Source organism: Lampetra fluviatilis, chromosome 59 (genome assembly GCF_964198595.1).
Source record: "Lampetra fluviatilis chromosome 59, kcLamFluv1.1, whole genome shotgun sequence".
NCBI classification, from domain to species: domain Eukaryota; kingdom Metazoa; phylum Chordata; class Hyperoartia; order Petromyzontiformes; family Petromyzontidae; genus Lampetra; species Lampetra fluviatilis.
In genome coordinates, this window is record NC_136333.1 from 5,736,962 (window position 1) to 5,764,296 (window position 27,335).

Here is a 27,335-nt window from a genome sequence, read left to right on the forward strand (position 1 = left end):
ACCCCCCCCCCTCGTAACCCCCCCCTCGTAACCCCCCCCTCGTAACCCCCCCCTCGTAACCCCCCCCTCGTAACCCCCCCCATCCCCCCTCCTCCCCCCACACCCCCTCCCACCCCTCCTCCCCTCCACCCCCCGCCCCTCCTCCCCTCCACCCCCATCCTCCCCCCACACCCCGCTCCTCCCCCACCCCCTCCCCCCACCCTTCCCCCCACACCTCCCCCCACACCTCCCACCTCTCCTCCTCCCCCACCCCCCACCCCCTCTCCCACCCCCTCCCCCCACACCTCCTCCCACTCCCCCCACCCCCCCACCCGTGTGTGTCTCCGTCCCCCCTGCTCTCTCCCGCGTCTCTCGGGCTAAAGGGCACTTGGGACAAAGGCGACGCGATCCCCCGTGTAGCCTCCACACGAACTGGCGGGGCAAGTGCTGCGAGGCAGACGGAGCGAGCTCGCGAGCAGCACCTGCGAAGGCCGGCAAAGGGCACGCACCCAGGAGTGGGGGGTGGCCAGTACCCACCCACGCACGCACGCACGCATTTGTCTCACCCCAGGAGTATGTCCAAGGAGCATGGCCCAGGACACGGGTTCGAATATTCGCCGCTGTAATCATTGGGTGGCGATCCGGTGCCGGGATCCGACTCGGGTTCGCCGGGTACGCAGGGCAAAGCGCCGACCGGCTGCGCCACTGATAAAGGGCACGTAAATACACCACCCCGTGACAGCCTTGAACAGGTCGTTGGGGCAAGTGCTGTCAGCGAGTGGCACCTGCGAAGGCCGACACGGCACGCACGAGGGGATGGGTGGCGCGCACGCACACAAACGCACGCACGCACGCCCAGCTATCCAGCCGGACAAACTAATCGTCGCTAGGCTAGCCCCTCGTCTCGCAAGGAAGCACGACAAACTGGCCACTCCGGCTGTCGAGTGGCTCGCCAGCTAAGCTAGCCAGTAATCAGCCACTCAGCTAGTCAGCCAGCCAGTCAGCCAGCAAGACGCTGGGCTGGCTAGGCAGACTACTAGACACTCAGCCTGACAGCCAGAACATCAGTCGGCGACATAGCGAGTTGCCAGTGGTGCACGAGCTCATCCGGCGGAAGAGTTCGGTAAATCAGACACACAGCTCGGCACCCACGCTATGAACTCGGCCTCCTAGTCACGCAGTTGGCCAACAGGTTGTCCTACCCAGCCAGACAAAAATATATTCGCACACCACCCACCCAGCTTGCCACCCTACCACCCAGCCACTCATAAACCTGGCATCCACCCATCCAGCCTGCCACCCACCCACCCTGCCACCCACCTACTCATAAACCTGGCACCCATCCATCCACCCTGCCACCCATCCAGCCTGCCACCCTGCCACCCACACACCCACCTACTCATAAACCTAGCACCCACCCATCCACCCTGCCACCCACCTACTCATAAACCTGGCACCCACCCATCCAGCCTGCCACCCTGCCACCCATCCACCCTGCTACGCATCCACCCTGACACCCACCCACCAATCCACCTTGCCACACACCCATCCATCCAGCCTGCCACCCATCCAGCCTGCCACCCTGCCACCCATCCACCCTGCCACCCATCCACCCTGACACCCACCCACCAATCCACCTTGCCACACACCCATCCATCCATACACTCTGCTACCCAGCCATCCACTCTGTCACTCACCCATCCACCCACCCATCCACCCAACATGCTACCCACACACCCATCCACCCTGCCACCCACATTGTGAGGATTCTGCAATGCAGCTGAAATAACTGCCCTCCACAATGCATGCATCAACAAGACACACACACACACGCAAAGGTCCTGCACAGCCTACATAGACTGTTGTGTGGTAACCACTGTCACGGAGCGCCGCCGTTATTGTTGCTGGTAGGTAACCGCCTCGAGCCCACTGGCACTGCTGAGACACATCGCTTTCTCCAGCCCGGTGAGTGGCAGGACATGAGGTGGGTGGTTGGGCATGAGGTGGTTGGGCATGGGGTGGGTGGTTGGACATGGGGTGGGTGGTTGGACATGGGGTGGGTGGTTGGACATGAGGTGGTTGGGCGTGAGGTGGGTGGTTGGACATGAGGTGGTTGGGCATGGGGTGGGTGGTTGGACATGGGGTGGGTGGTTGGACATGGGGTGGGTGGTTGGGCATGGGGTGAGTGGCTGGACATGGGGTGGGTGGTTGGACATGGGGTGGGTGGTTGGACATGAGGTGGGTGGTTGGACATGGGGTGGGTAGTTGGACATGAGGTGGGTGGTTGGACATGAGGTGGTTGGACATGGGGTGGGTGGTTGGACATGGGGTGGGTGGTTGGACATGAGGTGGTTGGGCGTGAGGTGGGTGGTTGGACATGAGGTGGTTGGGCGTGAGGTGGGTGGTTGGACATGGGGTGGGTGGTTGGACATGGGGTGGGTGCGAACGCTCTGAACTCGCGAATTTAAAAAAGAGAGATGATATAGTCATCCTCTCGGCAGACAAGGGCAATGCCACGGTCATCATGGATAAAGATTCATACAACAACAAAATCCTGGACCTTCTTAATGATGGGAGTTACTCCAAAATTAAAAACGATCCCACTAAAAGCCTAACGACAAAAACCAACAGTATCATCATGAGTTCGACTTCCCTAATCGAACCAAGCAAACGTCCCTCTCTAAAACCATCGGCGGCAAGACCTCCCAGACTCTATGGTCTTCCTAAAATCCATAAAGAAGGCACCCCGCTACGACCCATCGTGTCGACGATAAACTCTCCGACGTACAAACTAGCCCGTTTTCTATCAGATACTCTGCTCCCCTTCACAGGCAAGACCTCTTCGGCAGTACTCAACTCAACCCAATTAGTCTCTATGGTTAAGGACATGGTACTATCTCCTGATGACATTCTCGTCAGCTTTGATGTAGTATCTTTGTTTACCAAAGTCCCAGTACCGGACACCCTAACAATAATTGAGGACTTAGTCCAACAGGGATTGAATTCTGATGTACCTGCGCTGGTTAGGCATTGCCTCACCAACACCTATTTTACCTGGAATGGCACCTTCTACAAACAGAATGAGGGTACCCCTATGGGCTCCCCCTTGTCACCAGTTATAGCCAACATTTTCATGGAAAAGTTTGAATCAGACGCCATCCAGACATCCACCCTGCGTCCTTCCCTGTGGAAGAGATATGTGGATGACACTTTCGTCATCTGGCCACATGGCCTCCCAGCATTGAACCACTTCTTGGACCACATCAATTCTAGACACCCATCTATCAGATTCACCATGGAAGTGGAGAAAGACGGTAAACTACCATTCTTGGATATTCTGTTTAAGAGGAGGCTTGACGGATCCTTGGGACATTCTGTCTACAGGAAAGCCACCCACACAGATTCCTACCTGAAACCGGATTCCCACCACCACCCATCTCAAAAGAATTCTCTCATCAAAACGCTATACCACAGAGCCCATGGCATTTCTGACCAACACCACCTGGCTGATGAATTAAGACATGTACATCGGGCCCTCAGGATGAACGGATACTCTGACCGTACTATCCGCCAAGCTGTCTCTCCCACCACACAGAAACAACCACATGAAACTCCGACCAAAACTATCACGTTACCATACATAGCAGGCGTGACCAAAAAGATCTCCAAAATTCTAAACAAACATAAGATCCAAGTCCGATTCAACACAGTGCATAAAATCCGTGATCTGATTCCATCTGTGAAGGATGTCGTTCCTGACTTACAGTATCCTGGAGTCTACAAATTGAGTTGCATTTGTGGTGATTGCTACATTGGAGAAACAAAACGTCATGTTGCTGATCGTGTCCGCGAGCACAAGTCAGATCTGAAACACGGCAGAACTGATTCTTCGGCCGTTGCCGATCATTGCTACAACTCGGCGGGCTCTCATGATATTGTCTTTTCCGAGACCAAGGTTCTCTGCAAGCCTCCTGGCTACCATCAAAGGTTTGTACACGAAGCCATACAAATATACAAACACAGACATAATTTCAACCGTGATGATGGGTACAAACTCAGTAATCACTGGAAAGATGTTATTAACCACGCAAAAAAGACTTAATTACACTTTTTGGACCATCTTATCTGACAGGCACTATTTTAATTTACTTCACCGAGTGTTAACATCCCCAGTTATTTTTAACAGTACTCTCTTCATTTTTCAGCCTGCATTGGTATAAACATGGGCATTTTCGTTCCTTTATTCTATCATGTGTATCAGACCTCCCCTCCCCCCTTTCTGCCCATTGTGTTGGCGTGCGCAGCAGCCGCGTCCAAGCCGTCGCCAAATGTTTTGTTGGCTCCCTCCCCCTCCCACCCCCCCTCCCTCCCGATACGTTCCATTCATTGGCTACCACATTCTGATGAACTCCCCCCCCCCTCTCCTCCCCCCCTTCAACTTGCTTATAAGGGATTACATTTTGAATCATTGCTTCACTTGATGCAGCTAATCTGGCTGTGACGGTCCCACCTGATGACGGAGACTTGTGTTGCCTCCGAAACGTCGTGAATTTTATTTTTATTTTTGTTTTGTTTTATTTTACTTTCATTACTTTTAATGTTTTACCTACGTGACTTTACCGAAAAAACCTGAGAATATGGGGTGGGTGGTTGGACATGAGGTGGGTGGTTGGACATGGGATGGTTGGGCGTGAGGTGGGTGGTTGGACATGAGGTGGTTGGGCATGGGGTGGGTGGTTGGACATGGGGTGGGTGGTTGGACATGGGGTGGGTGGTTGGACATGAGGTGGGTGGTTGGACATGGGGTGGTTGGGCGTGAGGTGGGTGGTTGGACATGAGGTGGTTGGGCATGGGGTGGGTGGTTGGACATGGGGTGGGTGGTTGGACATGAGGTGGGTGGTTGGACATGGGGTGGGTGGTTGAACATGAGGTGGTTGGGCATGGGGTGGGTGGTTGGACATTGGGTGAGTGGCTGGACATGAGGTGGTTGGACATGAGGTGGTTGGACATGGGGTGGGTGGTTGGACATGGGGTGGGTGGTTGGACATGAGGTGGTTGGGCATGGGGTGGGTGGTTGGGCATGGGGTGGGTGGTTGGGCATGGGGTGAGTGGCTGGACATGGGGTGGGTGGTTGGACATGGGGTGAGTGGTTGGACATGGGGTGGGTGGTTGGACATGGGGTGGGTGGTTGGACATGGGGTGAGTGGCTGGACATGGGGTGGGTGGTTGGACATGAGGTGGGTGGTTGGACATGGGGTGGGTGGTTGGACATGGGGTGGGTGGTTGGACATGGGGTGAGTGGTTGGACATGGGGTGGGTGGTTGGACATGAGGTGGGTGGTTGGACATGGGGTGGGTGGCTGGACATGGGGTGAGTGGTTGGACATGGGGTGGGTGGTTGGACATGGGGTGGGTGGCTGGACATGGGGTGGGTGGTTGGACATGGGGTGGGTGGTTGGACATGGGGTGGGTGGTTAGACATGAGGTGGGTGGTTGGGCATGAGGTGGGTGGTTGGACATGGGGTGAGTGGTTGGACATGGGGTGAGTGGCTGGACATGGGGTGGGTGGTTGGACATGAGGTGGGTGGTTGGACATGGGGTGAGTGGTTGGACATGGGGTGGGTGGTTGGGCATGGGGTGGGTGGTTGGACATGGGGTGGGTGGTTGGACATGGGGTGAGTGGCTGGACATGGGGTGGGTGGTTGGACATGAGGTGGGTGGTTGGACATGAGGTGGGTGGTTGGACATGGGGTGGTGGTTGGACATGGGGTGGGTGGCTGGACATGGGGTGAGTGGTTGGACATGGGGTGAGTGGCTGGACATGGGGTGGGTGGTTGGACATGAGGTGGGTGGTTGGACATGGGGTGAGTGGTTGGACATGGGGTGAGTGGCTGGACAAGGGGTGGGTGGTTGGACATGAGGTGGTTGGACATGGGGTGAGTGGCTGGACATGAGGTGGGTGGTTGGACATGAGGTGGGTGGTTGGACATGGGGTGGGTGGCTGGACATGGGGTGAGTGGTTGGACATGGGGTGGGTGGTTGGACATGGGGTGGGTGGCTGGACATGGGGTGGGTGGTTGGACATGGGGTGGGTGGTTGGACATGGGGTGGGTGGTTGGACATGGGGTGAGTGGTTGGACATGGGGTGAGTGGCTGGACATGGGGTGGGTGGTTGGACATGAGGTGGGTGGTTGGACATGGGGTGGTGGTTGGACATGGGGTGGGTGGTTGGACATGAGGTGGGTGGTTGGACATGAGGTGGGTGGTTGGACATGGGGTGGTGGTTGGACATGGGGTGGGTGGCTGGACATGGGGTGAGTGGTTGGACATGGGGTGAGTGGCTGGACATGGGGTGGGTGGTTGGACATGAGGTGGGTGGTTGGACATGGGGTGAGTGGCTGGACATGGGGTGAGTGGCTGGACATGGGGTGGGTGGTTGGACATGAGGTGGTTGGACATGGGGTGAGTGGCTGGACATGAGGTGGGTGGTTGGGCATGGGGTGGGTGGTTGGACATGGGGTGGGTGGTTGGACATGGGGTGAGTGGTTGGACATGAGGTGAGTGGTTGGGCATGGGGTGGGTGGTTGGACATGGGGTGGGTGGTTGGACATGAGGTGGGTGGTTGGACATGAGGTGGGTGGTTGGACATGGGGTGGGTGGTTGGACATGAGGTGGGTGGTTGGACATGGGGTGGGTGGTTGGACATGGGGTGGGTGGTTGGACATGGGGTGAGTGGTTGGACATGAGGTGAGTGGTTGGGCATGGGGTGGGTGGTTGGACATGAGTTGGGTGGTTGGACATGGGGTGGGTGGTTGGACATGAGGTGGGTGGTTGGACATGGGGTGGGTGGTTGGACATGAGGTGGCTGGTTGGACATGGGGTGGGTGGTTGGACATGGGGTGGGTGGTTGGACATGGGGTGGGTGGTTGGACATGAGGTGGGTGGGCGTGAGGTGGGTGGCTGGACATGGGGTGGGTGGGCATACAGGCCACGTGACCCCGCCAACACACCTCCACCTACCCTGAAGCATCCCAGAGAACCACTGCGTAGGTCGCATCGTGATTCCCCTATACACCTCTGCCGCAGCAGACGGACACAAAACATGACTTCTGCGCGTGACTGCCACGGCCTGACACCACATCGGGGCTCCACGAGCCTCCCCCCAGCACGCTGACCTGGCAAGGCGATGTCGATGAATCCCTGCCAGGATCTTTCCTGGCACGCCGAGGGGAGCATCGCCCCTGCGGTTGTTACAATCAGTGCAGGGTCTTCTACCCCCCCGCCCCCTCCCCAACCCGCTCCCCCCCCCCTCCCCTCGAGGGCATCCTTCCAATCCGTGCGGAACCCCATCCCCCCGTGGTCAAGACTGTCGTCGTGACGATGTCCTGCCGGGGCGCCGCCCGCACACGATCGCCGCTCAACCCTCAGCAGCTCGCTTGGGAGGTCACGACCCTGCCGGGCCGCTTGACCCTGGCCTCGGCGGCTTGGACCGGCCCTTCGACCCTCCTCGGCAGCAGATGGCACCGCATCTCGCTCGCTCACGGGGCGGAGGGCGACGGCTAATTCCTCCAAAATGTTGGGACTCCAACAAAGCTTTCAGAGTCAGCTCTCCCTCCACCGCTCCACCCCACCGACGACCGACAAGTTTCCTCCTGTCACCCTAGACCAGAGGTCGCAACCGGGTACCCGATACCCGTACCCTACTCGATAACCGGCTACCCGTACCCAGCCGGGTACGGGTAGCCGTTTGCGACCCTGGTGCGGCCGGGTACGGGTAGACCGTGAGTCACTGGTGAGTAACCGTTTGTCACTCATATTGGGTAGGGTACGGGTAGGGAACGGGTACCCATTTGCGACCCTGGTGCGGCCGGGTACGGGTAGACCGTGAGTCACTGGTGAGTAACCGTTTGTCACTCATATTGGGTAGGGTACGGGTAGGGAACGGGTACCCATTTGCGACCCTGGTGCGGCCGGGTACGGGTACGGGTAAGGAATCAAAACCCGTTTGCGACCTCTGCCCTAGACCCTCGGGGGAAAAAAAAGTCCCAGCAAACCTTGAGGACCCGAGATTTAACCCTTGGGTGGGGGGGGGGCCTTTCGCGACAAATGTCCTCACAGCACCACGCTGGCTTCAACCTCGGGGGGGGGGGGTGGGTGATGATCGGATCACCCCCCGCTCTTTCGCTTTATGGTGGACTAATCGAGTGGCAGGTTTATTTACGGACTGAGTTGAGAGTGTGATCTGTGGTGGTAGGCCAGCGAGGCAACCCGCCACTACGCTGCATCCCCGCAGCGTAGCACGACTCTCCGAAATCCCGAGCCAAAAGCTGCGGTAAAACCTCCTAATTCCCAGGCGAGGGCTATTCTAGGTAATAAAACGATTTGTATTTATTCTACCAGGTAAGGCCCACCCAGCTACGGAGCGCCCTGGCTATCATAAATGACGGCTCAACAAAGTGGCTTATCGTCGCGTGGAAATTTATAGCAGGAGCTAAATACTCTAAACACATATTTCTAAATGTTGGAGGTGGGGGAGGGGAAACCGGAGGACCCGGAGAAAAATCCACACGACCACGGGAAGAGAAAGAGGCACGCAGACTCCAAATAGACAGGCATCGGGGTCGGGATCGAACCCATGACCTCCTGTGTATCAGGCGAGGTAGTTAACATCTCCTAGCCACCGTGATGATGATGAGAGAGAGACACGCAAACTCCAAATATACAGCAGCAGGCGTCAGGGTCGGGATCGAACCCACGACCTCCTGTATATCAGGCGCGGTGGTTAACATCTCATAGCCACCATGGCGTTCGAGTAAGAACAGGCCTTGCCGCTTTCTCTCTCCCGTCAGCCAGGGAGCTCTGGACCGCGTAGTGCTCAACGCAGCCAGCGAGCATCTGCGCGAGCCACAGTCCCGAACCCCACCTACTTCCCCTCCACATCAGCAAGCGGTGGGGTAGAGAGGGGGTAGGAATGGTGCCAAATGGAGCAGTGCGTGACGCTCAAACTCTCACCAACCTAGACCGGGTTTGAGTGAAGATCCTAAGTGGACGCCCGCTCCACCACCACCACCACCACCGCGGTCCAAGAATGGCAGCTACCAACTAACGGGGCTGCAAGCTGAGCAGGAATCGAAAGGCCTCCTCCGACCGTTGTCTGCCGATGGCACCGCCCTGGCCCCGCGCCTTCGAACGAGCCGCACGTCTTTCGTCTGGGGATCCAGGGTCACCGAACAATCACACCGTGCGACTGTAACGCACGTCAGGACACGCGGCGTCACGCGCTACACAAAGGGTCCCCCCCCCCACCACGACCGCCTCTCTTCCCCACGGAGAGCCGGAGCAGACTGTCGGAGCGAGTGCGCTAGCAAGCGGCGGCACCTATGAAAGCTGCCACGGTACACGGCGGGAGTGGGTGATAATTTAAGGTCGAGTCGACCCAAGGGAGGCCCAGGACTGCTTCACGTAATCACCACCGGTGTTCGCCGTGGCCGGCAATTAAACCCGGATCGTCGGGTTTTGTAGCGCTAACCGCTGCGCCACCGCTCCCCCAGCGCACACGCACTCCCACGCACGCAACAAAAAAAGATCCCCCGTGTACCCTTAACAGGCTGTTGGGGCAAGTGCTGTTAGCGAGCACCTATAAAGGCCAGAACGGTACACGAGGGGGTGGGTGGCCAGCACCACGCCCGACCGCCTTTGTCTTCCCAGTGGCGATGTTTACACACCGCACCATGTACTCATTTGAGGCTGAGTCGACCTAGGGGAGGCCCAGGACCGGTTCAGATAATCGTCACCGGTGTTGGCCGTGAGCGGGAATCGAACCCGGGTCGCCGGATTCATAGCGCAACGCGCTAACCGCTACACCACCGCTCCCCACGCACACACACACACGCACGCACACTCGCACCCTTCTCCCCGTGTCCCCTCCACCCCGTGTCTTCCTGCGTCCTCCCCCTACACCCGGCCCGGTCACCGCCATGGCAACGGCACAACAAACACCGAGCGCGTGCGGCTCGTGACCTTTGACCCCACGCACCCCCCCCCCTTACCAACCCCCGCACCATCTCCTATTGACTGGCTCGCATGGTAACACCAATACGACTGACCCGACTGCGAAACTGACTGACTGACCAGCCGAGTGGCAGCTGTCTTGTCCAGCCGACAGGGTGGGAACGCTCCCAGCAGAGACACCACGAGGGATCGCCCCCTTTATTCAATTCTAGATTTGAAGCTTTCGTGACTGCAAGGATTCATACTCTTAGTTCTGTCGGTAAAGTCACCGTGTAGGTAAAAAAATGAAATTAAAATGAATAAAAAATAAAAACAATAAAATCACGACGTTTCGGAGGCAACACAAGCTTCCGTCTTCAGGTGAAACTGTCACAGCAAAAAATCTGTATCAAGTGGAGCACGGGGGGGGGGGGGTATGGGGGGAGGGCAGTGGACACCACGTGGCGTCCCTTCATTTCGGTCCGGTGCAGTCTTCCTTTATTCAACCGGGGGGCGTGCAAAATAAACCCACTGATCGTCATCCTCCTCTCTCTTGCAAACAGGGACCCCCCCCCCCCCCGTTACAAACGTAAACCGCACCGGAGCCCCAATACGAGGACTGGTCTCTCCCCTATCCGCCGCCCCCGACGGCATCCTTGATTTAATCCGTGCGCCCCAGAGGAACCCCAAGGAGGATCCACAGCGCCCACGTGGGCTCCCCTTTGTTAAATCCTTCATATTAAGTTCACTTGCTTGCTTGCGCGCTTACGACCGTGCAAATCTTTCGGTCGTTTTTTAACCCACTTCCCGTGATCCAATCGAGCTGACATTTTGCACAGACTCGTTGTGCGTGACAATTTATTTTCGTGAAATTTTTTTTCCAAAATTTTCCACTTTTTAGGAAAAAAAAAATTTCATATTTAATTTCAAATACCAATGTGATAAAAATGAAACTCTTACTCAAGAAAAACAGAAATGAATAATAAAATAAAACCGATGCCACGCATATAAAGGATTTATAGTGAAAAACTTTGTTTTTACGGGTTAATTTTTTTAACCTTGCCGAGCTCCACCGCTAAACCGCAGCACCCTTGAGCACGATAGACTGGAGGGCGCCCCCCTTCATAAAACCGTGCCAAGCCCCGAAGCCGAAGAACCCGCTCGTGACGGAGCCCGGCCTCCTGACAGCGACAAGGGATGAGCATCAACAGCGAAGGGCGACGCTCACAACAACGGGCAGAGCGCCAGGCGGCTAAAACGCAGCGAGGTGGCACTGTAAGGAGGGGGGCGGGGGGAGGCACAGCTGGTGCATCTGCCGGTCATCTCAGTCGGCCAACCCCATGGCACCCGAGTCTGTCCCGTGACCTCCTGCCAGCACAGCGGGCCTTTCCGACCTTACAAAGGCCGTGGGTGACGACCCCGCCACTCAGTGGCGAACGACAGTTTTGTTATTGTTGGTGTGCGTGTGTGTTTGTGCTGAGCGTGTGTGCGTGTGTGCGTGTGTGTGTGTTTGTGCACGCGCGCGCGTGTGCCAACTGTGCCAGGTTGTTGGCACAGTGTGTAGCACAGGTGGCGCATCTGCCAATCATCCCAGTCAGGTTGATCCATAACACCTGGGTCTGCCCCGTGACCTTCTGCCAGCTCGGAGAGCCTCTTCCACTTTGCGTGATGGACTTAACGTGAACCTAGCCTGGCACATCATATAATTCGTAACACCTGGGTCTGCCCCGCGACCTCCTGCCAGCTCAGAGAGCCTTCCCCACTTAGCGCGACGCCCTCAACGTGCACCTAGCCTGGCACATCATTTAATTCGTAACACCTGGGTCTGCCCCGCGACCTCCTGTCAGCTCAGAGAGCCTTCCCCACTTAGCACGACGCCCTCAACGTGCACCTAGCCTGGCACATCATATAATTCGTAACACCTGGGTCTGCCCCGCGACCTCCTACTAGCGCAGAGAGCCTTCCCCACTTAGCACGACGCCCACAACGTGCACCTAGCCTGGCACAAGCCCCGTGGTGACGCCAACCGCAGCCGAGCGGCGGTTGTTGTTGTCGCTACTGTTTGTTTATTGTTGTTGTTGTTGCTGTTGCTGTTTGTTTATTGTTGTTGTTGTTGCTGCAGTTTGTTTATTGTTGTTGTTGTTGCTGTTGTTTGTTTATTGTTGTTGTTGCTGCTGTTTGTTTATTGTTGTTGTTGCTGTTGTTTGTTTATTGTTGTTGTTGTTGCTGCTGTTTGTTTATTGTTGTTGCTGTTGTTTGTTTATTGTTGTTGTTGTTGCTGTTTGTTTATTGTTGTTGTTGTTGCTGTTGCTGTTTGTTTATTGTTGTTGTTGTTGTTGTCGCTACTGTTTGTTTATTGTTGTTGTTGCTGCTGCTGTTTGTTTATTGTTGTTGTTGTTGTTGTTGTCGCTACTGTTTGTTTATTGTTGTTGTTGCTACTGTTTGTTTATTGTTGTTGTTGCTGCTGTTTGTTTATTGTTGTTGTTGTTGCTGTTTGTTTATTGTTGTTGTTGTTGTTGCTGCTGTTTGTTTATTGTTGTTGTCGTCCCTGCTGTTTGTTTATTGTTGTTGTTGTTGCTATTTGTTTATTGTTGTTGTTGTCGCTGCTGTTTGTTTATTGTTGTTGTCGTCCCTGCTGTTTGTGTATTGTTGTTGTCGCTGCTGTTTGTTTATTGTTGTTGTTGTGCACGCGTGCGGTTCGGAGCGCAAGTGGCCGGCGCGCGAGCATCCAACCGCGGGCGCCTGCTGGCGCGCAGGCGGTCGCGTGCTGGTGTACGTGCGGACGAGAGCGTGCGCGCCTCCTCGCTCCTGTAAACAACTGGGAGAAGGCCACTTCCCGTGACCACGGACACTAGTTTTTTTTATATATATAGACAAAAAATAAGAAAAACAAAACGGCGTTATTTTTTTTTGCTCCAACGCGTAAACACGGCCCCCCCCTCTCTCTCGAATCTCCGCCGTGGGGACGATCGTGTGCCAGTGCTACCCTCAGTTGTGCAAGTGCTACCTCCGTCGCTCTTCCGCAGCAGCTCTGTCCCGTTTATTCGCGAAAAAATTTTGATCCAAATACATTTTTGTTCATCACCCGAAGGGAAAATTGTTCTTAGGCAGCCCTTGCCCAGATCAATGTACTGTACTTGGGGTGCCAAGATGGCAAGATGTGTTTTGAGACGAGGCTCAAAAGAAAGCTGTCTTTGGCGTGGGCCAATCAGTTTCGACGAGGCTCAAAAGAAAGCTGTCTTTGGCGTGGGCCAATCAGTTTCGACGAGGCTCAAAAGAAAGCTGTCTCTGGTGTGGGCCAATCAGTTTCAAAGACAATGCCATATACTATCAGAGTATGTTTTTTGTTTGCATTCTGACCACAAGTATTGTGGTTAATGCAGACACCATTCCTTGTAAAAGGTTTCAGTTTGGTGTTTGAACATCTTAACACCACTGTTTAGTTGCCAGAAAAAAGAGGAAAAACCTATTCTCATATTTTGGTACTGGCAAAGGAGGTCCCATGATGTTTCCTTCTTTTCAATCTATATAGATAAAAGGGAAATTTGTGAATATGTGTGTCTGTTCGAAATGTTTAGCATACTTCCCGACATGCAACAAACTTGAAATTTGGCATGTGGGTAGCTTCCAGACTGTACACAATGCAAAAAACAATAAAAATAGACTTTTGTATTTTGGGGGGCGGGGGTGGCGCAATAATGGATATATTTTGCACGGCAAGTGAGCGGTGACGTCATATCTGTGATGTCACCCGCACGCGGCAGCGTCACGCAGCGTGCCTGATGACGTCACGCAGCGTGCCTGATGACGTCACGCAGTGCGCCTGCTGACGTCACGCAGCGCGCCTGATGACGTCACGCAGCGTGCCTGATGACGTCACGCAGCGTGCTTGCTGACGTCACGCAGCGTGCCTGATGACGTCACGCAGCGTGCCTGATGACGTCACGCAGCGTGCCTGATGACGTCACGCAGCGTGCCTGATGACGTCACGCAGCGTGCCTGATGACGTCACGCAGCGTGCCTGCTGACGTCACGCAGCGTGCCTGATGACGTCACGCAGCGTGCCTGCTGACGTCACGCAGCGTGCCTGCTGACGTCACGCAGCGTGCCTGATGACGTCACGCAGCGTGCCTGATGACGTCACGCAGCGTGCCTGATGACGTCACGCAGCGTGCCTGATGACGTCACGCAGCGTGCCTGCTGACGTCACGCAGCGTGCCTGATGACGTCACGCAGCGTGCCTGCTGACGTCACGCTGCGTGACGTCATCAGGCACGCTGCGTGCCTGATGACGTCACGCGGCGTGCCTGCTGACGTCACGCGGCGTGCCTGCTGACGTCACGCGGCGTGCCTGCTGACGTCACGCGGCGTGCCTGATGACGTCACGCGGCGTGCCTGCTGACGTCACGCGGCGTGCCTGCTGACGTCACGCGGCGTGCCTGCTGACGTCACGCGGCGTGCCTGCTGACGTCACGCGGCGTGCCTGATGACGTCACGCGGCGTGCCTGATGACGTCACGCGGCGTGCCTGCTGACGTCACGCGGCGTGCCTGCTGACGTCACGCGGCGTGCCTGCTGACGTCACGCGGCGTGCCTGCTGACGTCACGCGGCGTGCCTGCTGACGTCACGCGGCGTGCCTGCTGACGTCACGCGGCGTGCCTGCTGACGTCACGCGGCGTGCCTGATGACGTCACGCGGCGTGCCTGATGACGTCACGCGGCGTGCCTGATGACGTCACGCGGCGTGCCTGATGACGTCACGCGGCGTGCCTGCTGACGTCACGCGGCGTGCCTGCTGACGTCACGCGGGGTGCCTGATGACGTCACGCGGCGTGCCTGATGACGTCACGCGGCGTGCCTGATGACGTCACGCGGCGTGCCTGATGACGTCACGCGGCGTGCCTGATGACGTCACGCGGCGTGCCTGATGACGTCACGCGGCGTGCCTGATGACGTCACGCGGCGTGCCTGATGACGTCACGCAGTGCGCCTGCTGACGTCACGCAGCGCGCCTGATGACGTCACGCAGCGCGCCTGATGACGTCACGCAGCGTGCCTGCTGACGTCACGCAGCGTGCCTGATGACGTCACGCAGCGTGCCTGATGACGTCACGCAGCGTGCCTGATGACGTCACGCAGCGTGCCTGATGACGTCACGCAGCGTGCCTGATGACGTCACGCAGCGTGCCTGATGACGTCACGCAGCGTGCCTGCTGACGTCACGCAGCGTGCCTGATGACGTCACGCAGCGTGCCTGCTGACGTCACGCTGCGTGACGTCATCAGGCACGCTGCGTGCCTGATGACGTCACGCGGCGTGCCTGCTGACGTCACGCGGCGTGCCTGATGACGTCACGCGGCGTGCCTGCTGACGTCACGCGGCGTGCCTGATGACGTCACGCGGCGTGCCTGCTGACGTCACGCGGCGTGCCTGCTGACGTCACGCGGCGTGCCTGCTGACGTCACGCGGCGTGCCTGCTGACGTCACGCGGCGTGCCTGATGACGTCACGCGGCGTGCCTGATGACGTCACGCGGCGTGCCTGCTGACGTCACGCGGCGTGCCTGCTGACGTCACGCGGCGTGCCTGCTGACGTCACGCGGCGTGCCTGCTGACGTCACGCGGCGTGCCTGCTGACGTCACGCGGCGTGCCTGCTGACGTCACGCGGCGTGCCTGCTGACGTCACGCGGGGTGCCTGATGACGTCACGCGGCGTGCCTGATGACGTCACGCGGCGTGCCTGATGACGTCACGCGGCGTGCCTGATGACGTCACGCGGCGTGCCTGATGACGTCACGCGGCGTGCCTGATGACGTCACGCGGCGTGCCTGATGACGTCACGCGGCGTGCCTGATGACGTCACGCGGCGTGCCTGATGACGTCACGCGGCGTGCCTGATGACGTCACGCGGCGTGCCTGATGACGTCACGCGGCGTGCCTGATGACGTCACGCGGCGTGCCTGATGACGTCACGCGGCGTGCCTGATGACGTCACGCTGCGTGCCTGATGACGTCACGCAGCGTGCCTGATGACGTCACGCAGCGTGCCTGATGACGTCACGCAGCGTGCCTGATGACGTCACGCAGCGTGCCTGATGACGTCACGCAGCGTGCCTGATGACGTCACGCAGCGTGCCTGATGACGTCACGCAGCGTGCCTGCTGACGTCACGCAGTGTGCCCGCTGACGTCACGCATTTCCCCTCCCCCCCCAAACCCTCCGCGTAGGCCGTGTATTAATCCAAGCCAAGAATCCAAGTCTCGGGCGAAGCCGGGTAGTAAAGCTCGTAGTATATATAATGTTGTTTGTCTCTTTAATAATCATTTACATTCATAAAGCGCCCTTCAACAATCGTTCTCAGGGTCGCCACGCATCGAAAGTGCGGAAATATGTGAACGTCAACTCGGGAAAGAAGAAGAACAGGAAGATGTGAGGAAGACGGTTGAAAATAAGAGATAGAAAGATATTTTTAACAGACTGCGTTTTTTTTGTCGAGATTTGAAGATTTGCCAAGTGTCTCGGAAATTTCGGTGCAGTAGTTGCAACGGCACCGTCACCACCCCCCCCCACCCCCCCCCCCCCGAGTGTGTAGAGCCTAGAGACCGCGCGGACAGTGAGCAGTGGACAATCTGAGGATCTTAATGACACTTGATGGAATATACGTGGCTGAAGGATACTCATAGTTTTTTCGGTAAAGTCACGTAGGTAAAAAATGAAATTAACATTAATAAAAAAAAATAATAAAAATCACGACGTTTCGGAGGCAACACAAGTCTCCGTCATCAGGTGGGACCGTCACAGCCAGATTTGCTGTATCAAGTGAGGCAGGGATTCCAAGATGCAAGTTCTTAAATACAAGTTAAGGGGGAGGAGAGGGGGGGAGGAGCTTATCAGAATGTGGTAGCCAATGAATGGAACGTATCGGGAGGGGGGGGCGGGGCTAAAAGAGAGCACGGGGTGCACCTGTACGTGGACAGGCCTGTGCACAAGCACCTGTTGGTACGCATGATAGAAGAGAACGAAAATGCCCACGTTGTTTATACCAATGTTGGCAGACAATACAGAGAGTACTGTTAAACACTGGGGATGTTAACACTCGGTGAAGTAAAATAGTGCCTGTCAGATAAGATGGTGGCTGAAGGAGGCCATGAGCATAGGGGGGTGGAGCGAGTCCATTTAAGGCCTTGAATGGCAGCAGCAAAATCTTAAAATCAATACGGGGGGGGGGGGTTACGAACGGGAAGCCAGCGAAGGGGCACAGGCGAGGGATGTGCTTCTACCTTGCTGTTGCTTTTAATGTGAGGCTCGTTACGCTTTAGTCCGTGCTTGTCGTTTTCTCGTCGTAAAGTTGGCCGCCACGTTTCGCTTCTCGCCCAATCCTGGCCACCTGGCTCAAAATCCTCAAGTAGCCGAGGGACGCTCTCACGAAACTTACTAAATCGACTCAAAATAAAATGAAGTGCGCGAAACATAACTAACGAACTAACTAGATAAACTAGATCAAATGAACTAACTAAAACATCACTAACGAACTAACTAAATAGACGAGAGAAAATGAAGTAAAATAAAACGTAACTAATTAACTAAACTAGATCAAATGAACTAAATAAAGCATAACTAACGAACTAACTAGATAAACTAGATAAAACGAACTAACTAAATAAACGAGACAAAATGAAGTAAAATAAAACGTAACTAATTAACTAAACTAGATCAAATGAACTAAATAAAGCATAACTAACACACTAAATTAACTGGATAAAATCAACTAAATAAAACAACTCACGAACTAACTAAACAAACTAGTGGACGCTCAGTGGACCACGACAGGCGGAGAGAGAAAGGGGGGGGGGGAATCCCAAAGAGCTCAAAGAGGGCGGCCCCCCAAATTCATGATAAAAAAAAAACGACGGACGGAGGGCGATAAGCAAAAATACGAAGCCCCGATTTGAAAATCCAACTAACCACGGACGAGCTAATTCATGTAAACAAACCGATAAACCGCCGCCATCTATGCAGCTCCGTGTCTGCATCTCTCGGATCTCACGGCATCTCTCTCATCTGCATCTCCCTCCTCTCAGCTGTCTACAGCTCGATCTCCTTGCTCACCGCTCTCTGATCTCAGATATTACCTTCCACAGACACGCAGAGCTAAAGATCCCCCGCATAGCCAAAAGAGAATCGTGAGACCAGTGCTACTAGCGAGTAGCACCGACATGAAGGCCGGCATGGCGCATGAGAGGGTGGGTGGCCAGCCCCACGCCCGGCTGCCTTTGTCTCCCCAGTGCTGATCGTTACACAGCGTACCTGGTACTCATTTAAGACCGAGTCATCATTGGTCGCGAGCGGGAATCGAACTCGGGTCGCCGGGTTCGCAGATCGCAGTGCCGGGTTCGTAGCGCAGTGCGCTAACCACTGCGCCGTCGCTCCCCACCTACGCAGACACACGCACGCACGCAAATGCCCCGTCCCACCTGAATCGGATCCTGCAGCAGTCTGATCGGTCCAAACGACACCTCCTTTGCCGAGGCCTGCACGCAGACGAGAGAAGACACAGGTGCACTGTGGATGCGGGTGGTGTTTGCGGGCACCTAGTGAGGCCGGTGAGCCACGCACGCTCGCACGCACGCACACACGCACGCTCGCACGCACGCACACACGCACGCACGCCATCGAGAAGGCGGCGTGCCTAGCGCCGTGCCCACAGGCCCAGTCGCCCGCACCTCCTTCACCTCGCTCGCCGCGCCGATTCATGCCCACGGACACATTCGTTGCCACGGCTCAGTTTAGGCTGAGTCGACCTAGAGGGCGTGGGGGGTTGGCGTGGCACAACCAGGAGTCGATCTCGGCTGCTTGGGACCGAGAACGATAGCCACACGGCCCACGGTTACAGCGCCGCCTCAACCCGGCACCGCCAAGTTGACCCGCGCACTCGCTGGCCGTGCCGTCCTCACGGGCGCAAGGCCATCGCGGACCACGTGGCGTTCTGCCGGCAGCTGCGAGTCCGCGGGCAGCGGGTGATGTCGCTGCCGCGGCTTTGCCCAATCGGGTACTTCGCCGGCGCAGGCAATGTTCACGCATGGCACACCGCTCCCTTTGAGCGATGTCGCGGCACCGAGTGGCGAGTGCGTGTGACCGTTCAGCCTCGTCTCCTCTCAAACACTCACCGCTCAACCAGATACATCACTCACCGCTCAACCAGATACATCACTCACCGCTCAACCAGATACATCACTCACCGCTCAACCAGATACATCACTCAACCAGATACATCACTCAACCAGATACATCACTCAACCAGATACATCACTCAACCAGATACATCACTCAACCAGATACATCACTCACCGCTCAACCAGATACATCACTCACCGCTCAACCAGATACATCACTCACCGCTCAACCAGCTACATCGCTCAACCAGATACATCACTCACCGCTCAACCAGATACATCACTCACCACTCAACCAGATACATCACTCAACCAGATACATCACTCACCGCTCAACCAGATACATCACTCAACCAGATACATCACTCAACCAGATACATCACTCAACTAGATACATCACTCACCGCTCAACCAGATACATCACTCAACCAGATACATCACTCACCGCTCAACCAGATACATCACTCACCGCTCGACCAGATACGTCGCTCAACCAGATACATCACTCACCGCTCAACCAGATGCATCACTCACCGCTCAACCAGATACATCACTCACCACTCAACCAGATACATCACTCAACCAGATACATCACTCACCACTCAACCAGATACATCACTCACCACTCAACCAGATACATCACTCACCGCTCAACCAGATACATCACTCACCACTCGACCAGATACATCAATCACCGCTCAACCAGATACATCACTCAACAAGATAGAGCCGCTCACCACTCGAGCGCATGGTACACTCACTACCCCCTAGAGTAATTTAAATACAACTCGTTGTTGTCGTCGTCGTCGTCATCATCAACGCCTGTCGTCGTTATCATTAGAGGGAGTGGTGGCTAGCCCAGCGACTAGGTCACTGGGTCACCGAGCTCAATGGCTGGCCACGACCCCAACACCAGCTACGAGCGACACCGTGTGTCGCTCACAAACCCTCCGCGGCTTCACCAGCGACGCGCGCTGCCCGAGTGCGGTGAAGTACGGTCGGACACAACCGCCATGGGCGGTGCGATGTTGTCATTCTCGTTTTTCTGAAAGACGCCTCGCCGCTCGGCCGGCTGAGACGCTCACCGCCCGCTCAACCAGAGAGGAGGCCCCCATCTACGAGGGGGTATTTTGGCCTAATCTTCTTGCGCTGGCCCAGGTGTCCAGGAAGAGGCGGTGGGTTATCCGCTTTATACCCCACCGGTGGTGGTGTGGGTTGGGTGGGTGGGGGGTGAGAGATTTAAGAAACTTTGCTTTCAACTGCCGCGCCGGAAGGTTGAACCGGCGACCGCTGAATTGCGAACGGAGCGTGCGTGCGTTGTTGCCGAGTGTTGTGTTAGTAACATTATTATCGTCGCACAACGAAGAAATTCGAGGGCGTGAGTGTTCAATGTCTTGGGAAGAGTGAAGAGTGTTTGCCCGGACAGCAGCTGCCCTCGTCAACGAGACTACGATCCTGGGACAGCCACGACGCAGGTGGCAACCCGATCCAAAGATCCCCCGTGTCGCCTGAACAGACCGTTTGGGGCAAGTGATGTCAGCAAGTAGCGCCTATGAAGTCCGGCATGCCACGCAAGGGGCGTCGGTTGGCCTATGCCACGCCCGGCCGCCTTTGTCTCCCCAGTGGCGATGATTTTTACGCACCGCACGAGGTGCTCATTTGAGGCCGAGTCGACCTAGCGGAGGCCCAGGACCGGTTCGGATAATCGTCACCGGTGTCAGCCGTGAGCGGGAATTGAATTTGGGTCGCCGGGTTTGTAGCGCAGAGTTTTAACCGCTACGCCGCCGCTCCCTATAAACCCAATCCACACGCACGCACACACGCGCGCGCACAGGCAAGGTTAGACAGCACTGTCTCCCTAAGGGCGGCTTACAGACGCGCACGCAACACTCGGACGCACACGCGCGCGCACATGCACGCGCAGACAGAGCCTCGGCGGGTCCAGCGAGAGACCGGTCCCTGCGGCGTAAATATTTGCGCTAATTAAATCACGCCATTTTCCACCGAGGAGTCTCGTTAAGGACCCACAGAGGAATTGGCGGAGGGAAATCGGGCGGAAATGGGGCGGGAAGCGTCACGACAACCACCGACGACGACGAGGAGAGAGAGAGAGAGACGAGGCCGTCGCGAGAGTGGCCAACGAGAGAAGGGAAACGAAGCAGACGGCGACGGCGGCGGGACAAGGTCACAGAGTTCGGAGGTCACAGAGTTCGAAGGTCACAGAGTTCGGAGTTCACGACCGCACAGGAACGGGCCGCACATTTTATTTTTCCACTGCGCAACCGAGCCGTGCCTAGATTTGAAGCTTTCGTGACTGCAAAGGATTCATATTCTTAGGTTTTTTTCGGTAAAGTCACGTAGGTAAAAAATTAAAATTAATAAAAGTAAAATTAAAATAAAATAAACATCACGACGTTTCGGAGGCAACACAAGCTTCTGTCTTCAGGTGGAACCGTCACAGCACGATAGCTATCGTGCTGTGACGGTTCCACCTTTTATTTTACTTTTATTAATTTTAATTTTTTACCAACGTGACTTTACCGAAAAAAACCTAAGAATATGAGCCGTGCCTGAAGGCTGTGCCAAGCCAGCCTCCGTGATAACGAACAGGCGGAGAAGATCGCACAGACGATTGCGCGTTGCGTTCCAACGTCGCAACGTAACCGAATGCATCGTCAGCCCCAACCCCTGGCCCTGCTTGGAAATCAGAGCTGGATTCGGATGTCTTGTGTGTGTCACGGATTGGGTGGGTCTGACTCTGCTTGGCAAACGGCCAGTGAAAGAAAAAAAAACACCAGTACGGTGAGAGCCCAGCACTAGCATGGTTCGGATGTGCCAGTGGAAAAACTACCAGTGCTGTGAGAGCCCTGCGCTGGCACGGTTCGGATGTGCCAGTGGAAAAACTACCAGTGCTGTGAGGGCCCTGCGCTGGCACGGTTTGCATGTGGCAGTGGAAAATTGGCTGAGAAACAGAAAAAAAAACAAGACTTTTTGCCCAGCAGTGGCAAGTTACCGGCTGGCATCAGCAACTCGTGAAGGCAGCATTGCGCAACCTTGAATTATTCACGAACTGTGATTTTTTGCTATTGTTTGCCTTCGCTTGCAATCCCAGCCACGCAAATCCCAGGCGTCGCGTCGCGAGATGAGGACGTTTTATCCAAAACGGAGGTTTTTTTTGGGTTAGCGTAAATATAAATGTGTCGTGAAACCCGCCGCCAACACCGGGCACAGCCCATTAGTAAGGGCTTGTCACGTAAACAAAACATAATACAGGTTTTCTTTTTGGGTTAGATCGCGTAAATATAAATGTGTCGTGAAACCCGCAACCACCCGGCACAGCCAATTTAGTAAGGCTTGGTGGCTAGGAGATGTTAAAAACCTCGCCTGGTATACAGGAGGTCGTGGGTTCGATCCCGACCCTGACGCCTGCTGCTGTATATTTGTAGTTTGTGTGTCTCTCTCTCTCATCATCATCACGGTGGCTAGGAGATGCTAACTACCTCGCCTGGTGTACAGGAGGTCGTGGGTTCGATCCCGACCCTGACACCTGCTGTATATTTGGAGTTTGCGTGTCTCTCTCTCTCATCATCATCACGGTGGCTAGGAGATGTTAACAACCTCGCCTGGTATGCAGAAGGTCGTGGGTTCGATCCCGACCCTGACACCCGCTGTATATTTGGAGTTTGCATGTTCTCCCCGTGGTCACGTGGATTTATTACCGGGTCCTCCGCTTTTTCCCTCCACATTTAGAATCAACATCACGTGTTTCGAATATTTGGTCGCTAAAAATGTCCACACGATAAGGCCCCTCACCGGGCTATCATTTGTGATAACCAGGTCGCTTCTGAAAAAGAGCTACGTAGCTCAGTGGGACCTTACTTGGTAAAATAAAAAAGATTAGTTTTAGTTTATAATCCCAACCGAGTAATATTCAGATAATTTTCCAATCTGCCAAATTCTGAGCGTGATGCCGGTGGAGGCGCCACGGCCTCCTCTTGCGAATTAACGCGAGTGGACCTCTGAGCGTCCACTATGGGGGGGACAGCGTTGCGGCGTGCGGTAGCATCAGTCACTATCCTGTGCCAGGCTATGTGCATGTTGAGGCCACGTGAAGTGTCGAACGCCCGCTGGCAGGAGGTCACGCGGCAGACCCAGGTGCCACGGGTCGATGCACCACCGGTGCCCCCGAATGTGCCAACTGGCTGTGCTTTAGCCACCCGGCGCTCCACTCATTGTTGTGAGCATCGCTCCTCCCCTATCCGTTGTTGTTGGAGGGCGACTGCCTCCAACTGCCCAGTAGTGTCCTTCACGAGCCTCCTCCACAGAGGCCGATCTTGACACCGCTGGTACCAGTCATAGGCAAGTCCACTCTGCTCCACATCCTCCTGTACCACATCACTCCATCTCTTCTCAACCCGAGCGATGCACACCACATCACGCATGAAAACAGGAAGGCGTTTTTAGTCCGAGTCAACCTAGGGGAGGGGGCTGGAGCCAATTGAACCACGAGCGGGAGCCAGCAGCGATCGCACGGATCGTGAGGCCGGCAATCTAAATCTGGATTTGTATAATCACACTGTATACAAGAGATGAAGATCCCCCAGGTAAGCTTCATGGACTGTAAGGGCAAGTGCTGTCAGTGAGCAGCACCTATGAAGGCCGGTATGGCACACGACGAGTGGGTGGGTGGCTGGTACCACACCCGGCCACCTTTGTTTTCCCCAGTGGCGATGTTTACTCTGGTCCTGGGCCTCCCCTAGGTCGACTCCGCCCCGAATGAGTAGCCAGGGTGCGATGTGTAAACATCGGATACAAAGGCGGCCGGGCGTGGTGCTGGCTGTTAAGGAAGTCACCCCCTCGTGCGCCGTTCCGGCCTTCGTAAGGGGGGGGGGGAGGGGGTGGGAGGGGTGGGGGGGGGGGCAGCACCACAGCCCGGCCGCCTTTGTCTCTCCCTTGCACGGCAGAGGTCGCAACCGGGTACCCGATACCCGTACCCTACCCGATACCCGGCCGGGTACGGGTACCCGTTTGTGACCCTGGTGCGGCCGGGTACGGGTAAGGAATCAAAACCCGTTTGCGACCTCTGTTGCAACGGGCAAGGTTTCAAACTCGCGCTCCCGCCAAAACCCGCCGGGCGAACCTCCGAAATCCCCGGGGTCGCGTTCAAGCGTCGAAATAAAAGGGCACGGGAGATTACCGAATAAAGCGCGGGTTTGAGAGAGGAAAATAAATAGATAAACAAGCCCGCGATACAAAGGGCACGGGGAGAGAGATGAAAGGGGCACCGCCAACCGCCTCGCCGCCATCACCGCCACCGCCTGCGACCACCACAAGGCCCCGTGGCCTTAGCAGGGAGCTACCTCGGACCCCCCGCCACGACTAAAGGGGGGTCACTTTAAAAGGATCCCTTTGACTTCAGTTGACAGAGCGGAGGTGGAGTGGGAGGCGGTGGGCGGGGGGGGTAACGGGGATTTCGTTGGGGGGGGGGGGTGGACGGGAGGTTGGAGGGACACCGAGAGATGGGAGAGCGGGGGGTTGGTAGGCCGGGGCGAGTGACGCGCGACCCCGCGGCCCGTGGGTGGAATAACGCAGCCGCCGGCCTCGAACAATGGCACCGGGTGGGGGACGGACACACGCACACACACACACAAAACCCACCACACACGCACACACGGACAAAACCCACCACACACAAAACCCACCACACACGCACACACACAAAACCCACCAAACACAAAACCCACCACACACGCACACACAAAACCCACCACACCCACCACACACAAAACCCACCACACACGCACACACAAAACCCACCACACACGCACACACAAAACCCACCACACACGCACACACAAAACCCACCACACACGCACACACAAAACCCACCACACACGCACACACAAAACCCACCACACACACACATACAAAACCCACCACACACGCACACACAAAACCCACCACACACGCACACACAAAACCCACCACACACGCACACACAAAACCCACCACACACACACACACACAAAACCCACCACACACACAAAACCCACCACACACACACACACAAAACCCACCACACACACACACACAAAACCCACCACACACACACACACAAAACCCACCACACACACACACACAAAACCCACCACACACACACAAAACCCACCACACACACACACACAAAACCCACCACACACACACACAAAACCCACCACACACACACACAAAACCCACCACACACACACACAAAACCCACCACACACACACACAAAACCCACCACACACAAACCCCTGACGAGGCAAAGGAGCAGCCCTGCAACTGCTCGCCCCCCCCCCCGCACAGCAGGGACGTGAGATTCGGGTCGGGGAGGCAGGGGCAAGTGCTGTGATTGAGCAGTACCCATTACAGCCGGCACGGCACGCCAAGGGGTGGTGGGTTTGTGCCAGAACCAGTGGCGGCGTTTCCACGGCGCGCTGGGTGCTCTACTTATTTGACGACGAGGCTCAGGACCGATTCAAATCACCGTCACCGGTGTTGGCCGGCAAGCGGGAATCGAACTCGTGCCGACGGGGTCGGAGGGCGGTGTGCTAACCGCTGCGCCACCGCTCCCCCACACCATACCTCACTTGCTGATTTGAACATTGTATTTTATTTCACCAGCTAAGGTCCACCGAGCTGCGTCTAGCTCGATTTGAGAAGCGACCTGGCCAATCACAACTGATAGCTCAACGAAGCGGCATCATCATCGTCGTCACTTGGAAACTTAGAGATGCCAAATAACTCTAAACGCCTGACGTCGATTCTAAATGCGGAGGGGAAAAACACGAGGACCCGGAGAAAAATCCACGACACCACAGGGAGAGAGAGACACGCAAACTCCAAATATACAGCAGGCGTCAGGGTCAGGATCGAACCCACGACCTCCTGCATACCAGGCGAGGTAGTTAACATCTCCTAGCCACCGTGATGATGATGAGAGAGAGAGAGACACGCAAACTCCAAATATACAGCAGCAGGCGTCAGGGTCGCGATCGAACCCACGACCTCCTGTGTACCAGGCGAGGTAGTTAACATCTCCTAGCCACCGTGATGATGATGATGAGAGAGAAACACGCAAACTCCAAATATACAGCAGGTGTCAGGGTCAGGATCGAACCCACGACCTCCTGTATACCAGGCGAGGTAGTTATAATCTCCTAGCCACCGTGATGATGATGAGAGAGACACACGCAAACTCCAAATATACAGCAGCAGGCGTCAGGCTCAGGATCGAACCCACGACCTCCTGCACACCAGGCGAGGGAGCTAACATCTCGCCTTAACAGAGTGTCAGGGCAAATGCTGTTAGCGAGCACCTATGAAGACCGGAACGGAGGTGGGGGTGGCCAGCACCACACCCGGCTGCCTTTGTCTCCCCAGTGGCGATGTTTACACATCGCACCAGGTACTCGTTGGAGGTCCAGTTCAGATGACCGTCACTGGTGTTGGCCGTGCACAGGACTGGGGTGGCGGTGTTCGTAGCGCAGCGCGCTACCCGCTACAACTACCGCTCCCCCAGTACAATCGCGCACACAGACTCTATGTGCACACACACTACGTACCTAAACACACACTACGTACCTAAACACACACTATGTACACACACACACACACTACGTACACACACTATGTACCTAAACACACACTATGTATTATTTGGTTCTTTCGGTTAAGTCACGTCTAAAGATAAAATATTATTTAATTTAATTCATTATTTTTTCTTTAGACGTGACTTAACCGAAAGAACCAAATAATAATTCCTGCAGTCACGAAAGTTATAAAATTAAGACACACTACGTACCTAAACACACACGACGTACACACACACACTACGTACCTAAACACACACTATGTACACACACACACACACTACGTACCTAAACACACACTACGTACCTAAACACACACGACATACACACACACACTACGTACACACACACACCGGCATTTTTGTTGGTGGTCTACCCAATCAGCACATCTTCATAACCTTCACCCAACCCCGACTCAAACCCGAACAGATCGCTGGCACATCACCAATGAGAGGACTACTGACCCTTATCAAACTCAATGAGCCAGACCAAGAGACCTTAACAATACCAGACACTCAACGAGCCAGACCAAGGGAACTTAATGACACCAGACACTCAATGAGCC

At 55.7% G+C, this 27,335-nt stretch overlaps 1 protein-coding gene across 8 annotated transcripts in view; it reads right to left on the minus strand.

Moving 5' to 3' along the window:
- The window catches only part of LOC144950846 (high affinity cAMP-specific and IBMX-insensitive 3',5'-cyclic phosphodiesterase 8B-like), a 79,000-nt gene that overhangs the window by 30,718 nt on the left and 20,947 nt on the right, over window positions 1-27,335 (minus strand). For all 8 annotated transcript variants that reach the window (XM_078880973.1, XM_078880975.1, XM_078880974.1 and 5 more), the window contains one exon: window positions 18,440-18,496. In XM_078880973.1, the coding sequence (XP_078737099.1) occupies window positions 18,440-18,496 (57 nt within the window). The remainder of the gene's footprint in view (window positions 1-18,439; window positions 18,497-27,335) is intronic.